General features: G+C 37.6%; 1 protein-coding gene across 1 annotated transcript in view; it reads right to left on the bottom strand.

The window, feature by feature from the left end:
• Positions 1-10,161, bottom strand: part of NRK (Nik related kinase) — a 134,516-nt gene extending 124,355 nt beyond the window's left edge. Inside the window, exons 1-2 of the mRNA XM_008057235.1 lie at positions 9,827-10,161; positions 2,789-2,854 (exon numbers count right to left, since the gene is read on the bottom strand). Coding sequence (XP_008055426.1) covers positions 2,789-2,854; positions 9,827-9,883 — 123 coding nt within the window. The 5' untranslated portion in view covers positions 9,884-10,161. The remainder of the gene's footprint in view (positions 1-2,788; positions 2,855-9,826) is intronic.
• Positions 10,162-17,341: the final 7,180 nt, after the last annotated feature.

Here is a 17,341-nt window from a genome sequence, read left to right as displayed (position 1 = left end):
CAAGCTGGAAGACAACGAAGTGGCATCTTTAAACTGCTGAAAGAAAAAAAATGTCAACCCACAATTCTATACCCAGTGCAAATATCTTTCAAAATGGAAGAGAAATACTTTTCATACAAAGGCAGAGAGAATTAATTACCAGAAACCCTGGACTACAAGAAGTGTTAGAGGAAGTTCTTCAGGCTGAAGTTCCTCATATCAGATAGAAACTAGGATCTACAAAAAGAAACAATGATTCCAGAAATGGCTAAAATTAAGAAAAATATAAATAACTGTTATTATTTTTAACTACTCTAAAAATAATTGACTATATAAATAAAAATAGTAGTAGTATTGTGTTATATTATATGCAAAAAGCAAAATAGATGATAACCATAACTATAGCACAGCAGTTGAGACACCACACAGTGAAAAGGTAGAATATGCCTTGAAGGCAGACTATGATTAATTTAAGATGCATATTGAAAAATCTTGATCATGGTGGTTGTTACATGACTGTATGCATTTGTCCAAACTCATAAAGTTGCACACTTAAGAGAGTAAATTTTGCCAAATATATAATATACTTCAATAAATCCTGAGTTTTCAAAAAGGAAATTCTCATACAAAGCATACCTTTTAGCCTCTTCATTTTTCTTCTTTTGATGGCATCATAGTTCTGATAAATGACGATGAGAAACCATATTCCTACGTTACCTAATCTTCTCCTTGCTTCTTACCTTATATAACTAAGAGGCTTTTATTTCTAACATCTTGTGGTGGAAATGTTGCTATACCTTCAAATTAGACACACACCCCTCAGGAATTAAAAAGTATAAAATGATGAGAATAATAAGTGTAGCATAAATATTGTGTGTGTGTGTGTGTGTGTGTGTGTGTGTGTATATGTATATACATATATATATATATATATATATATATATATATATGGTATAGATATCTATGTATAAGGTGACAAAACTGACCTAAATCACATAAATCTTGACTAATAATTCAGTATAGGATGCAACTCAGTTAGCATAAACAGTATATCTGAGTCTGTATCATGTTATTGTTTATAACTTATTGGTTCTGTTAATAGGTAATGTCAAAATGGTTTGAAAAAAACTTGTCATGAATACTAGCATTCTCTCTATGCCCTATCTTGCCAAGAATTATTTTGTTTTTAGGACCTGTCTACATGCTACTTCTACTACTCAGCTTCTATGCTGTAGATGATTCTCCGCAAAGTTGAAAAAGCATCACTCATTAGAGCCTGGGTAGATGAATAAGAAATGAAGCCCCTTCTGGGCAGAGGTGACCCCAAAGGTACAAGGTTTGACAAGCAGAGGGCGCCCTTTTCTGAACTAGAAAGAAACCTCTTCCTCAGGGTTTATACTAGGATACCTCTATACAACCCATACGTGGAGGACCTGTGATCAGTCTACAGTAAGGATCAGCCTAAGTACAGTAATCTGGGTTTTAGGGTACAGGCCCTGGAAAGAGGAACATTGTACTTGTATAAAACCTTATACAAGATTGAGAAAATGTCAATTCCCTGGGAGTGGGAGTGGGAGATGGTCACCTGATCAAGGTGACAAGGCAACTTAAGAAGCCCTATTCCTAAGCCAGCACTGTCTCTACCTTGAATTCATTAACATTATCCTCCACAATTAAACATTTGTTTGGTTGCCTCATATTTATCCTCTTGGTTAGCAGTTTAGCTGTCATATTCCAGGCAGTGGAAAGTCAACACTATGACCTTTCAATCTAAATTAAGCCTTCCTGTTTTATGCCTTTAAATCACTAATAATTTTCTTACAGATCATATATTACAATTGCAATTACAATCATTACTCAGTATTCACGGGGAATTGATATCAAGATACCAAAATCAGGTGATGCCCATGTCCCTGATATGAAATGTCATAGTATTTGCATGTAACCTATGCACTACTCCAGTATACTTCACATGATCACTAGATTACTTATAATATCTAATACAATTTAAATGCTAGCAAATAGTTGTTGCATTCTTTTGGTTAGGGAATAATGACAAGAAAAAAGTATGTACATGTTCAGTACAGACACAATTTTTTAGAGTAGTTTTGATCCAAGGTTGGTGGAATCCACAGATGCGCAAACCACGAATACAGAGGACCAATTGTATCCAGTTATTTGTGTGCTTACTTATGCAATGTATCTTGCTCCCCCAACATCCCTCCACACATATACACATACTAAATCACTTATACATTTGTAGACCATAAGCCCCAGAAGATCAAGGACCTTATCTGTTTTGTTCATTGCTTTATTCCCAGAGACTATGACACTACCTGGTACATACTTAATGTCTTAGTAATCATTAAATAAATGGAGTTTTTTTTTAGATTCTTCATCAAACTTTATTATACACATGTGCACACTTGGGTACACAATATTATACAGAATGTTGCAAAAGCTTTCCTTTTATTACATTCAGTTTTCAGTTGAATGTCAGTACTTGGAATGGTATAGATGTACAATATGAAACAAGTGGCATTTTTACTTGGATTTTATCTGAATTACTTCTCTTTTTCATTGAGGACTATTAATTTTCTGCTAATAATTTTTAGATCTTATGTTTGGTTGTTTGGTTCACTAGAGATTTGCCAGTAATAAACAGTAATTTTTACAAATGTCACTGAGGTATCTAATTAGATCAACCTCTCAAAGTGAAATACCATGTTTTAGCATTATTTAATTTGCAATGTCTTTTAATTATTGTTGTTATTAGACAATAAAGAAAGAATAATCTAATTCCACTTACCAAATAGATTCTGCCATAAGTACCAAGGCCGATGGTTTTATCTAGTGAGAATATTCCAGTTGGATCCTTCAAAAAAGTAGAGCAAAAACTGTCAGTCTTCTTGAGAAAATAGGCAAGCATTCAACTATCTTAAACGGTGTTTCTAATCTGCCTTGTTCTCTATAATTTGCATGGGAAGAACCTAAGAATAGACATGTCACAATCTCCCTGAACTCAGTGTAGTAATTTATAAAAAAGAAAAGTAATATTGACATTTAAGTAGCTGTGTTAATTAATTATCATAAAACAGTAAAATGCATACAATTATGTAAAGCTGAGGCATATTCATTATGTAATTATAAAGATAATTAAAATATAAATAAATTCACTTATTTACAACTGAAGTACTCTTTGAATATCTATTTTTCACTGCTAACAGACAGGGAGATTGTTTAACATACGTCAATGATGACTAGATGCTGGATACAAAGTCCAGATTACTTCTTTGTATTATAGCAACTCTTAAGAAAGAAATATGATCTCCAAATATGAAAAAAAAAACAAGATCATGACATTAAATGAGCATCAGTTTAAGAAAACTACACAGTGTTTTCTTGAAGTTAATGTTTGCAACAGCTGAGTATCTTTCATGGCACAAATTGATGCTTTCTGTGACTTAATCCTAAATGTGGCATCGTAGGAAACAAAATATAACATGTTGGGAACAGAGTCTTAAGTTTTCCACGCTCATCTTCAAGTATTGTTTCCTTACCTTTAGATATGGACAACCCATGGTTTCTTGAATTTTATCACTGCTTAAACTTTTAGTCCAGCAGCCTATTTTGCTATTTCAGCAAAACTTATATAAAGCATTAGTAGATGCCAATTCATACACAAAACAGTAAAAACATTGTCCAATTCTTGGAAATTCACATACCTTACGGAAAGGACATTTTATATATACAAACTTTGTTTAATCTTGTTTGAAAACATTTTTTATCACTGTGACAAATATGAGTTAAACAGAAAAACTGTTGAACATATGCAACATAGATGAGTGAAAATACAGACTCCTTAAAACTGCCATGATATTTTATGTAATCTAGCAAAGCTGTCATAAGAAAAGGACACAGCTCTGGGATTACTTCCATCACCGAGTTTTCAACTGGATAGAGAATCAGGAAACTTGAGTTTTAGCCCAAGCTCTGCCATTAATTAACTATATGTCTCTGGGTAAGTTATTTACTCTGGGATTCAGTTTTCACATGTTTAAAATGAAGGTGCTGTGTAGGTGATTTCTCAGCTCTAAAATTCTATGGAAAAATAACATTTTGTCATTCTAAAATTCAGAAATTTCTTAAATTGATACAACCATTGTTAGATAAAGTAACAGTCCAACAGTCTATTTTCTCAAAAGGATCATCAAAATTAATGTCGCAGTAGACACAGTTATCATTTTAAACAAATAGTTCAGGAAACATAATCCCAGTGAAAATATCAAGGTTATTTTAAATGACAATTTTTAGGATTAAATAAGCAAAAATAGATTTTTATAGTGTCCTTGATATTAAGTGTATCACTTCTGCTATAATTCACTGAAAGATTTATGGGGGAAAAGCCAACAAAGGACTTATTAAGGACCAGCTTGAAGACTTTATCACTTTAGCATATTCTTTGAAGGAAAACACTGAGGGATATATTTTGGATCGTATTAATTCTGGAGATACAGCCTCTGGCCATCTGTCAAAAGAATAAAACATATTAGCTGATTCCTATTTGTAAACTACACCTTGTTATAGTTAAGGTTGCATTTTAGCTTAAAAATCATATATTAGATAATTATTGTATTATCTGTACAACCTTTATGTCTGCATCTTTTTACACAAACAGCCTTAACTTTCTTTAATCCTTTTCTAGCCTTCAATAACATAAGTTCCTTACTTAGATTTGAACTCAGATGTCTAATTATTCAAAAGAAATACCAAGGAAAATGCCGGTGGAACTTCGCGGAGGTCTTATTTATGTTTATGCTTTCAGGAAACTTCTTTCCACCTCCCAAATGACCAAACCATCTTAATTCTTTCCATGCTCACATTAATAAAGTATCATTTTTAAAAATGTCTTCTGTTTTTGAAGGTAGCTCAACTTAGTATCCATGTTTTCTAAGACTATATTGTTTTCATTAGTTCTATGTGATATTTTTTGTTCCCTATTTCCATGCTACTGTCTTTCAAGGCTAAATGGTAAACTACAAAAAAGAGAAAAGGGACGATGTTAATTACTAGGTTAACAATACCCAATTTCTCACATCGTATTTTCCACTTATAGTCAGAGCAGGTTTATTCTCGGCTCCTAAGGAAGGAAGCATTGAAAACGAACCTTCTATTTAGTCACTGCAAAATTTAAAAGTCCACATCATAGTGGTCTCCATAATTATTTTGTCTTTCCCTCTTTCCTGCCACCCCAAGATAAGCAAACCAGAAGAGGAAAGATGTTTGTATTTATGACTACAATATCAATCTGATGATTATTTGAGGGTTCAGTATGTTTTGGTGTCCCATTTAGGTAAACTAAATAGTCAGTAAGGAAGACACTCTAATTTCTAAGCTTTTTCTTAAAATAAATTAATAAAAATCTAAGTCTTAAAATATTTTGGACCATAAACTGTTAGACAAATAATTTTCACTTTTGTTAAAAATCTTTCTATGTATTTAAATTATATCTTGCAACTGAAAAGTCCTAGTCTGGCTGTCTGCAGAAACCCAGAATTTGGAGGTTATTTCTGTCACCTGAAATCAAGGGTACGAAAGAGTGACCACCTTGATGGCTCATTTTAATAAAAGTCAAAAGTGGGGGTAACAGGAAGAAAAAGTGCCACTAGAAGGCAGTGTTAACTGGTTAAGGGAGAAAAATTTCAAAGCAGAGGCTGATCCACAGAGACAAATATGGTAGAGATTAAGGAGAAAAAGGGAACCAAAAATGGTCAATATGGGTAGTGAAAAATTTTAAATTTAGGATAGTAAAGAAGCAGAGTGAATAAATGCATTCCAATAGTCAGGCTGCAAAAGGAAGGAGAATGATTGCACAGCACTGACAAGGAGATTTTTGTTCTTTTATTTTTCATATTAGAAACACCAATTTTATGAAGAGTTTATGAAGCAAGAACCTGAAAATGGTAAATATAACAAAATAAGTGTCAGAGTGGATTTTAAAGATAGTTAAGGGAATAGGCTTCACAATTCAAGTGAAAAGTTTAGAAAGGAAAATCTCTTCCTCCAGACCAGTACTTCTCAACCTGTGGAATGTATACATTCTCCCTACGTATGAATCATATGGAGAATCTTGTTAAAAATACAGATTCTTTGGACCTACCATGAAATTCAGAAATCAGAATTTTTGGCAATGGGTTCCCAAGAGGATTTTTTATTATTGTGCACTATTTTTGTGCATTAGCATATTAAAACCACTGCTCTAGAAACTAGAAAAAAATGACTGAAAAAATAGGTTGAACTACAATGTTAAGCGGAGGTGAGGCTATGTATCTACATATATATAGTCTTTGAAGTTTCTGCTGAATATTTCAATCATTGTGGACTTGAATGAAGGTAAAACTACTTCCAAACAGGAGGTTAAAGGATTTGGTTATGTGGGAAGTTTCTCATAACCAAATGTGGAAAGCAGAATTGGTCTGAGTGGTAGAAGACTGAGAGAGGTGGCGGTTATATTTAAATATAAACCTAATGTAATTCAAATATAGTTTTTGGATCATATGCTATTTCAGATCACCTCTGCTACTACTGTCCTCAAGGCATGTCTAATCCTGACCCCCAATATAGATTAGGACTACACATAGCAGTGTCAAATACCAAGGCCCACAGCCGTGAGGAATGTCATTACCATACTGGGCACAGAAGGCAAAGGGGACAATCATAGTGAAAGACATGCCAGATTTGGAGATGAAGAAATAGTTTCCAGTCTCAAGGACATAGGCATACCAGGAATATATATATCTCCCAGGTATTGCTGGTGAGCAAAGTAAATATATGTACATTACACTCATGAATACTGCAAAAATATATATAAAAACATGAAATTTTGCAAGTCTCCTTTCAAAAAGGAAGCACAAACCACAAACTTGTGCATTTCCTTTTCTGTTTTATCACCTATAGAAAATATTCAATAAAAATCAGAAAAATTACAGTAACTCATTAATTAAAAAATATATTGGACTTCACTAGTAATTACATTGGCTCTCTTATTTTATGTCTCTAACTTTAAGGTATTTTGCAAAAAAAGTTGTATAATTAAATGAGTTCATATTTTTTTAATTTTAAGATTTACATAATTTTCTCACCATTTCCCACTTCCCCAGCTTTCACTCCTGCTTACTTTTTGGTTGGAAAATAATATATCTCAAATAATAAAAATACTGAATAACCTTCTGCCACTTTCTTTAAATTCCACTTTGTACAGCAAGCCTGTCTTCTCTCAAGGGTCTTTGTTTTGTGGTTATTTAGCTGGCCAGTCCTACAAAGGACATAAATGTATCACTTTCAAACTAGACCCATATTTAAGTATTTTACATTCCGCAATATTTGTTTTGCTCAATTTGAAACTCCAAAGTTTGAGTCTCCTCTCATTGTCTGGCTGTTGGCAAACTGATATACTTGGTGTTGACAGATGTCAGTTTTCTGACTTTGACATATATTCTATTGAGGATAATTATTACAAGGGATACTACCACATGCAGGTTTGTGTCTCATTTATCACCTACTTTGCATGGCTCTTCATCTCTTCATTTGCTTTAACTTTTTCAAGAGATCAGAAAATAAGGCAAATCTAAAGAAATACCAAATCACTGAACTGTATATAACTCAGTGGCCAAAGCAACAATAACCTCCCATCTCTGAAAATTTGACAGTAAAGAAAATTATAAAGGGTGTGCTAGATTTCTTAGGGTTCAGATCTGGGTGTTTGGAGAGGAGGGAGCATTATGCATAATTTTCTCAGATAGTTAAGACTTCCATGTGAGACAAAATGATTTATGTATAAAATTTACATATTGTTAGACCCTGAGCACTTTATGAGGCTTTCATGAATTTTGTAAAATGAGACCAAGCATCAGTGCTCTGAGGTTTCATATCTTCTCCTAACTCTCCCTCCAATTACAAATCAAACTTATCTTTCTACCCTCCCCACACACCCCCCTCCAAGCTCCAGAAAACTAATATTCCATTATACTGCAATATAAAGATTGCAGTCTTTCTTCTTATCTCCTGAGTTCCACCAATTTTTATGTCCCAGGGCCATGACCAGGTCAGTTCGTCTGGGTCATTTCCCCCCCCCCTTTTTTTGTGGCAGTAAAACTTTTTTTTCTTTCTCTCAATGGGTTTGGAATTCTCTGCCATATCATTTCTACGAGGTATTTACCATTCCTCTCTTTAATCATTTTTAGCAAGGAGATTATTTCAATTTGTCCATGTGTGGTTTTACATATATGCCCTCGTTTGCTTTCTTTCTCTTTCCCTCGCCATACAGAAAAAATGTCGGAGGAAGGTAGCATTTTATTCCTTGGTTTTGCACTGTTACTTGGGAGTAAATCTAATCTGAATATGAGATTTCTGCTCAGAAAGGAAACCACCAATTGAGGCCTCCACATTTCAGAAATATACACACACCAAAAGGGATAAATTTGGGGTGCATACGGGCTAGAAAAAGATTTAATCTTAAAAATTCTGTGACTTTGTGTTACGAAACTGCATAAATAATCACAATGATAATATTTGTAATCCACGTTTTTTCATTGACTTTTGTTTTTGTTTTAATGGCAGAGAACACTCTGCTAAAAATGTTACCCATGTTCACCACCTCTCCTCCTCATATACATTACTTAGTGTAAAATTATATAGGCGAGACTTTAGGAATGCCCCAGTTTTGAGGGAGGCAGGCATCTGTCATCATCAAAAACACAATTTTTAAATGCCAAATATGTTTAAAATTAAGTCAATATGACTTTGAAGAGTCCTATAACCTCAAGGTTAATATTTAGCTTTTCCCAAAACAAGTAGGCCACAGCCTTAAACTACGGTTGCCTGGTGATCATTCCAGCATGGTGCCTGCTTACTCCCTTTTGGAGAGTCCAGGGGCCTTTTGCATTCACGAGAGGGTAGAGTGAAATGCCAATCTAAAAAGGGAACTTGAAACACGAATTTGGGTGGGATCCAATATCAGCCAGAAACCAGATGCCAATGAAATAAACGGTGCTGCTAAAATAATAAGTCTACTAATAACAACGGCGATAATAACTCACCAATCAATTACAATACTGCAGAAAAGCGGGGCATTCGGGAAAACAACAACTCACAAATGAAAACCTCAGAAAAAGAAAGCTTGACTAGCTACGGAGTACAATACTTTTAAAAAATGGGGTGTGCAAAATTCACTTATTCCCCAAATGGCGTCGAGATCTGTAGCTCCTGTGACAATAAATCGGAAACACTGCCTTCGCAAGAATAAGAAAAAGTTTTAGAAAGTGCTATTAGAAAGTGAGAGAAGTTAGACTTCCATGCCTTAATTTTCTAGCCCTTTGTCACTTAAAAGTAAAAGTCACCCCTCAAGAAAGCATCCCTGCTGGCAAAAGCAGCAGCAAACGATGGGCAACAGGGTAACAGGAATGAATGCTCTCAGGAAGCCACACGACGTCGTGCCTTTTGGCCTTTCCTGGAGCGGGCCAGGACAGGTACTGGAGCGCTGCTTGACAAAGCAGGCCACATTTAGAAAATGTACCGCTGTTTAGAGCTCGCAGCACCCCACTGCCACCTCTTTTCTCCCCCGCATCCCTCCCTGCCACCCAGTGCATTTGCCTTTCCATAGAGTTTGGCGAGTCCCTTGTGCCCAGGGGGCGCCTTTTCCGCACGCTGGCTCCCAGGATTCCCTCCCGCGCCTGGGGCCCCGTCGAAGTCCTGGACTAGCCTGACTTGAGGGCGTCTTCTTCCTCTCCCGGTACTCAGAACCCACAAAAAGAGGGCATTTCGGAGTCTATGGGTGTCCTCTACTCACCGGCAAGTGGCCCAGATCCGTGACCTCCTTGTCCCTCCAGCCCCCAGGTCCCGCCATGGCTTCTGGCAGAACGGGAGCAGGCAATTTAGTTGGGAACGCGAAGGGAGTACGAGGTGGAAACAGATGAGGACTTGAATGGGGGAGAGAGGAAAGGAGAGGGCGGGAGAAAGGAGTGGGGGATTGGGAGCTTGTGGCGTGGGAGATAGAGGAACGGAAAGTGGAGGGAAAAGAGCTGGGAGTGGAGGGAAGACGGAGTTTTCGAGGCGGGAAAATAAGTTTGGCTAAGGCGAGAGAATAGCCTGAGCGTCGGTCCCAGAGACGAAGAAGCTAGAAGGGTGCTCAGTGGCTAGAGCGCTGAGTCTGCCCCGGCAGGGTGCGCCTCTTTCTGGGTGGGGAGGGGGGCGGTGCAAGGAGAGGGGGCCCCAGAGCAGCTCGAAAGGGATTGGTGCAGCGTCACGTCGCCAGGTGGGTTGCCGCGCGGCGGGGAGGCAGGGTAGGGGGGCCACCGGCTGAGGGGTGTGCTGAAGGACTATAACGGTTTGCGAGCAGGCTTTTCGCAGCCTCCCCCGCCCTCCCGCCCCCTCCCACGTCCACTGCTACGACTGCCGCCCCCTCCCCCGCCCCCGCTGGCGAGTATTCCACAGGAAACTTTTTCGAGGCAGCTGCCAGCCCCGGAAAACCGGTCCCGCTCCGCGCCGCTCCCAGTCTGGGCCCCACAGCTCTGCTACAGTCCAAACAGCCCGCGCCCTAGTCTTCCCCAAGAAACGCTTGTGACTTTTCTAGCTATTTTCTCTTTCTGCCCCTGTGATTTTATTGCTCAATTTATTGCAAAGACCCACCAAGTTAGAGAAGGAAATGACTTGCCACCAGGTTAGGGATTCGACTTAGGCAAGCCCCTGTGTGAGCAGAGGAGGGCAAGGAGTGCGCCCCAGGGCTCCCACAGCTGGGTTTTCAAGCCCCTAGCTGGGTCAGCTCACAATGAACAGAGACACTGTGCAGTCCCCTCCAGGCAGGCCACATATCCTCTTGCCCCCGGCTAGTCAGTGCAAGGCTGGGACCGCTCTCTTGGAACCGCACCTGTTTTCAGGTGCTTAGGCTGAAGAGACTGAGTTTCCATAGCCCTGGCTGCCCTGGGTCCTAAGTTTGCAGACGCCTTATTCGCAACGCGCGGAAAAAGTTCCTGCTTCCTCTCCAGTCTCCAGCGTTTCGGCCGGGGTTCATTCATTCGCTCATTCATTGCAAAACGGTTCTAGGCGTCCAGGTTGTTCGCCTCCGTTTTCCCCAAAGCGCATTGGGGTCTAAGACGCAGTTTACAAGAATCTGACAAACGTGATTCAACCTTGAGAAAAGTAAGGCGCCCCGTGAAGCATTTATGGGAATGGGAGTCGATGCATAAAACTAACGCATTCTAAGCTCTTGCACTGCAAAAAACACTTTAGAAAACGTCCCGAGGCTGCTTTCTTTCTCCGGAGCTCACAGACTGCGTTCTGCGCACCCGAACTCGGGATCGGAATGCGATGTGGGAGGATTTGTTTCCTGTTTCTTATAAAATTAAGAATTGCCTACCTCCTCTCAGAAGTTATGTACGAATAATTCTTCCTACTGACCTCCAGCTCACCATTTCCAACCCATTCTTCTAACTTCTGTAATTATTCTCTTTATATATTGCTGAATTGTTGTTTATTCCGTATCTGTTTCAATGCTAGCATTTGACCTCTTTACATTCCTTAACCTAGGAGCTTCCGTGAGCTGTGTTATGGTCACAGCCTGTTTGAGGAATCGAGTCTCGCTAAATAAAGAAAATTCTCTGTTAACGGGTGTGGAGAAAATCTACCATCACCTCCCTCAAAAAACAAACCCGGGTGTTCTGGATCAAATTTTCTCGTTAATTCAAATGTGACATGTACCACTACAGAAATTACATTTTCCAATAATTCAAATCTTGACAATTCCACCACACAAAATCTTGTCCTTTTTAAAACATGGTTTAAAAATTCCTGAATGATCAGTAAAACTCTTCTGGATCTTCCTAAATGTGAGTCTGAAATTAACATTTCATAACTAGAGAAGGACAGGTGAGCTAGTTAATAGAAAGTTGCACTTTTCTATACACATTTGTCTTTTAGAAATAAGTCACAGAGTCAAGAAATACAACATCTAAAGGAACCCTAAAGTGAATCTTTGCTAAAGGGAAGAAGTGCTCCATTAAAAAAAAAAAAAAGAAAAGAATTACCAATGTGGCTTGCTGAGTGTAAGGTGTGGGGAAATGCCTGTGGCCTCCCTATGGCAAAGATTATTTTAGCCTGTCTAAGGGGCAAGTCCAGACCAGGCAAAAGAATCCTGGCTGCATCATGGACTCGCTAGTTGCATGGCGCTGTGGAAGGCTATAGGCTTCAAGACTCCATAAGGATTAGCCACATCCACTAGTGGGACCTCCTCTTAATGAAGGGAGGGGAAGCTAGGTGTTTGACCAGAACTTGACAGGGAATCTATACATTTTCAAGTTATTATTTTCAAGGAAAAAGGAGGCATGGGAGAACATGGAAGCTTCTCCTTGTACGTTAGCATTATGGGGAATTTTGTGGCCAGCTTGAGGAAGGTCAGCCCCTCTAGTCAACCAGAAGGCAAATACATGGCCTCCAAGCATGGGTCTCAACTCTGAGCACAACACTGAAATAAAGTTGTTGTTTTCCAACTTCACCATCTTTTCCTTTCATTCCACAACCAATCACCTTCCCTCCTCCCTTCCAACATGCTCTTTTTTCCCTCTCCTTCTTTCTTGACTTCAAACTGTGTAAAAGTAACCCTAGTCTGTCCTGGGTCCAGGAATTTGTCAAATTGTGTTTTACCCAGAAATCGTCTTTCTGCCAATATTATATGTCCCATATTTATCCCATTCTTTACTCTTCCAATCTATTCTGTTATCTTAAGGCTCTGAGCCCTTTGAAACTTTTGAGTGTTGGTATTTTTAATAGCTAAAATGTACTGAGTGCTTGCTTTATGCTCTGGACTATGTGCTTTGTATATATTGTCTCATTTAATTTGTCAGACATTTTTCCAGGTTTTAAATTATTATCCCCATTGTATAGTCAAGGAAATTGAGGCACAGAGAGATGAAGTGACTTTCTTAAAACCTCACAGCTAGTAATTGGAGGAGCCTGGTTTCTAACTACAGCAGTCTGACTCCAGAGCCCACTTGTCAATGACTGCTGAAGGGTTGGTGCATATTTTGAGACTGTGTGAAGAGGAGCCAAATTCAAAAAAGCCTCAGGGTAAGAGATCAGATGACATTAGCTAGGCCCCTGAGCTATCCAGTTCCCCTTTCCCCCTTTCAGTCCTCAAGCCCTCCTAACAGAAATAACATGGGCTTTATAAAAAGAAATGGAACCCAGTCATAACCTAAGAGTAGCCAGTGACTGCCTGAACAGAGATCATTGAATGGATCACCTCACTGGGCCAAATCATAGATTTCAAGCTTGAGAAGCTTCCAGCAAGAAAAACAGCAATGTTGAATGCTTAAAAAATTAAAATCCATTTCCATTCCTGCCACAGTGTATTTCTGGCTGGAAAAGAACCTTATTCAGTGAGGACTTGAAGGAGGCTGTGTTTGCTAGCAATCGTGCTTAACAGACCTGAGATACTAAGTGGCAAGTTTACAGTCAGTTAGCTCAGTTGGTAGGCATACCGTAGACATGGTGCCAAGGGCATGGGTTTGATCCCCCAGAGGACCAGTGTGCATGTCTCTGCTTTTTGGTCCTTGATAGCATCTCCCCTCTTTCCAACTTGTATGCCTTTTATGGAAAAATAACTCCAAAGTCAGTACTTCCATCTTTATATACAAAGATTGACATATTCATTTTTTTCATATAGTTGCTAATCACCATAAGTGAAGAAACTGCACTGCAAGGGCACGTGTGTGTTATAAAAAATATATATCCAAAAGATTACAATTTTTTTCCATTTGTGTATTTAAGACAGGCAATAGATACTTACTTTAAAACTTTATTTAAACCTATCTAAAAATCTCATAACACACTTTATTAAAAATTTCAAGTACACAAAAATGGTCTGTCATATACTGATTTTCCTCTTTGACATTTCATATACAAAAATGAATCAATGACTTGCAAACTTCTAGTAGCATAAGTTTGCTGTCTATATTCCTGGGTTCGGGGTGGAAATAGTGAAATAAAGCTGTATAGTAATCTTCTTGAAGAGTCACACATCTATGATTCCAAACACCCCAGGTGTAACATCTAATATACCTGTGAGTGTCTGGGGCAGCCAATCTGAAAAAGCCTCAAGAAGTCCCAGTAGAAGGAGGAAACTTCTTTGGGAACCACTGGGCTAAAGGACCTTCTTGAGATTTTCTTTCTTCTTTTTGGAGACAACTTTGTGACTATAGTATTTTCACCACAGTGGAATGCTCTTGCCACCACTACTTTTGATTTTTCCTCTAGGGACAAAGCAACAAGCCATCATTAATGTTTCTCAGGCTAAAGGTCATGAAATGTGCCTTCTGACCATAGTTTGCAAAGCTTCTGTTGCTTGTCATGGAATGCTCTTAAGCTTGGCATGATTTGAGCTATGCTTGTTTCTAAAATGGGGCCCTGGAAACCTGATCTTAGCTGAACACGGGTCTCATTGCTATTGAAAACTGGACGCTACTCTTAAAAAAGACAATTGTTTTATATGGAGAATTACACCAGGGAGATTAAAACCAAAAGTCAGATAGATTTCTGAAGTTGATCGTGAGGCTTCCTTTTTTTTTCTTAGTGTTTTCCAACTTTGGAGGCCATATCATTCTCTTTCAGGAATTCCCAACGCAGCAACTTCAAGCTACCCATCCTTCTCTACCCTGTACAAACACACACAAGAACATATTTACTGTAGCACTAATGAAGCTTAAACTTCAAGGCCCTAGGAGTAACTGTAGCAATTCTGCATTGCTAATTTTATATTCCTTTTTTAAGTGGTCTCCTCAAATCATAAAAGCTTCAGATCCAACCAAACTTGAGTTTGGCCTTGAATATACAACATGTGGAAAACACAGTAAATTTGAAATATATATGTGTGTGTATAATCTCCATAATATCACTTGGCAAAGAAGTTGCAAGTAGCAATTCACAATTAGAGAACATGTATTTTTAAAAAAGAAAAAGTCCAGAGAAGAAAGGAGAAATAGCACTGAATTTTAAGATATTATTCATTCATGGAGAAAATAATTTATATAATACATAAGTAGGAGATATCCTTTTAATTGAGGATAAAAAGAACAGAGAAAAACAGACATAATGTTGTTATGGTTGTATGTTACAGACTGATGACAGGAACTATATGAGCAATACTTTCCTAAATCTTGATCATAACACTGTGTGTGGGGGAAAGTAATAATGATAGAGAATATATTTTAAGGTCTTATATTACTAGATTAGAAAAATTTACAAAATTAATATATGCTTATTGGAACAAGTCAAAAAATTCAAAATGAATACAGAAAAAGGCAATTGTCTCTATTTTCTCCATCTGGTCATATACTACTACTACCACTTTCTCCACTAAAATGATCAGTGTTAACAATTTGGTGTATATTCTTCTACAACATTCTCCATGATCACAGACTTTATGTAAACACACACATAGAACTCACTCTCCCTGTTTTCTTGTTCTTTTTATTTTTATAAACAAAAATGACCCCATATCATACCATATATCAATGATATCTTTTCAAGTAAAATACATAGATATAACTTATTTTAAAATCGTTCATTTCAATTTTTCTGAAAAGAAAAGGAGAAACTACTAAGTTCTTAAATCGCTATGCTGATAATGTAGTTTACTAGAAGATAAGAAAAAGAAAAGCTGTGACTCTAGATTTAATTCTGAGCAATAAATGCAGACCATATATACAACAACTGTTCTCCTTTTCTCTAAAATATTAAAATGCTGGAAAACTAACCAAAATTGTTTTGATTGTGTGTGTGCATGCACAGTGTGTACAAAAAAGAACCATGACCAAGAATCACACTCCATGGGATAGATAGATGATATAGTAACAGTTGATCACATGAATTAGATAAAGTTACTTAATTCCTATTTTGCTTTCTTTACATAATTGAGAATAATATTCAATTATAAAATGCTAATAAAGCATTAGGAGGAATTGAGGCTCAAGATCTGAGAGAATATTCATTCAACAAAAAATTATTGTGAAGCACTACACAAAGTTTGGGGAGGAAAGAAAATTGATAGATGTTATCCAGCTATTGTGCTTAGGGACAAATCTCCAGACTCAGAAAAATGACAACACAACCACAACAACAATGACCAAAAAAAAAAAAAAAAATCTGTAAATTATATTGTGGTGATATTTGGAATACAGTAGAAGAGTCACACATTTGGAAATAGGCAAAAGTCCAATTTTAAAACAGGAAAAAAAAATTCAGTACGTATAGATTAGTAAACTTGTTGATTCTGGGGGAATTCTCACAGAATGTTATGTAGATGGCTCCTAAGAAATGCTTCCCAGGAACAAGCAGTGGTTCATTAATAATGAGCCATGACAAGGGAGCTCATTTCTTATTTTGAATAGTGTGATAGCAAACCTTTTATGTAACTCCCAATGATTCAGGCATTCTGATATTCATCTTGTGTGGTCTCCTCCCACAATGAATCAGGGTTGACCCTGCATGTAGAATATGAAGGAAGTGATCATGTATGATTTATAAAGCTAGGTCATAAAAGGCACTGAAGCTTCTGGTTAGATCAATTGGATAGCTTGATTTGGGTGAAGCCACTTTCCAAGCCTTGGAAACACTAAAGTAGCCCTGTGCTAAGGCCTACATGGAGAAGAACTGAAGTCATGCCAAAAGCCAACACTAACTTGCCAACCACGTACGTGAGTCAATTTAGAAGTGTATTTCCCACCTCCATTGAAGATGGAAAATCCATCTTAAGATAATAGCAGCCCCAGACAACATCTAACTGCAGTTTCATGACAGACCCTGAATCAAGCTGCTCCCAAATTTCTGACCCACAAAGAATATGAAAGGTAAGCCACTACATTTTGGGATAATATGTTATGAAGCAACAAATAACTAATAAATGGGTTGCTCATCAAGTTGCCCAGGATACTATTGTAGAGAGTGTATTTTAATTTCATGAAAAGATTTTATCAGGTCCTTTTGGGCAAGAAAGACAACTGTGAATAAAGCAAGGATAAGCATATTCATGACTGGTTGAACAAAACAGTTGATTAGTATTCCATAGTAAGTAGATACCACATTTTCTTTATCCACTCATCATTGATGGGCACTTAGGTTGATTCCATATATTTGCAATTGTGAATTGTGCTACAATAAACATTCTATGGAATACTATTCAGTCATAAAAAATGAAGTAATGTCTTTTGCAGCAACTTGAATGGACTTGGAGATCAAGTGAAGTATCCTAAGTGAAGTAACACATACACAGAAAACCAACTACTGCATGTTTTCACTTGTAAGAGGGAGCTAA

Source organism: Carlito syrichta, unplaced genomic scaffold, assembly GCF_000164805.1.
Source record: "Carlito syrichta isolate Samal-C Ts95f unplaced genomic scaffold, Tarsius_syrichta-2.0.1 Scaffold302910, whole genome shotgun sequence".
In the NCBI taxonomy this organism is placed as follows: Eukaryota; Metazoa; Chordata; class Mammalia; order Primates; family Tarsiidae; genus Carlito; species Carlito syrichta.
Note: the sequence above shows the minus strand (reverse complement) of the source record. Positions and strands in the feature narration are given on the sequence as shown.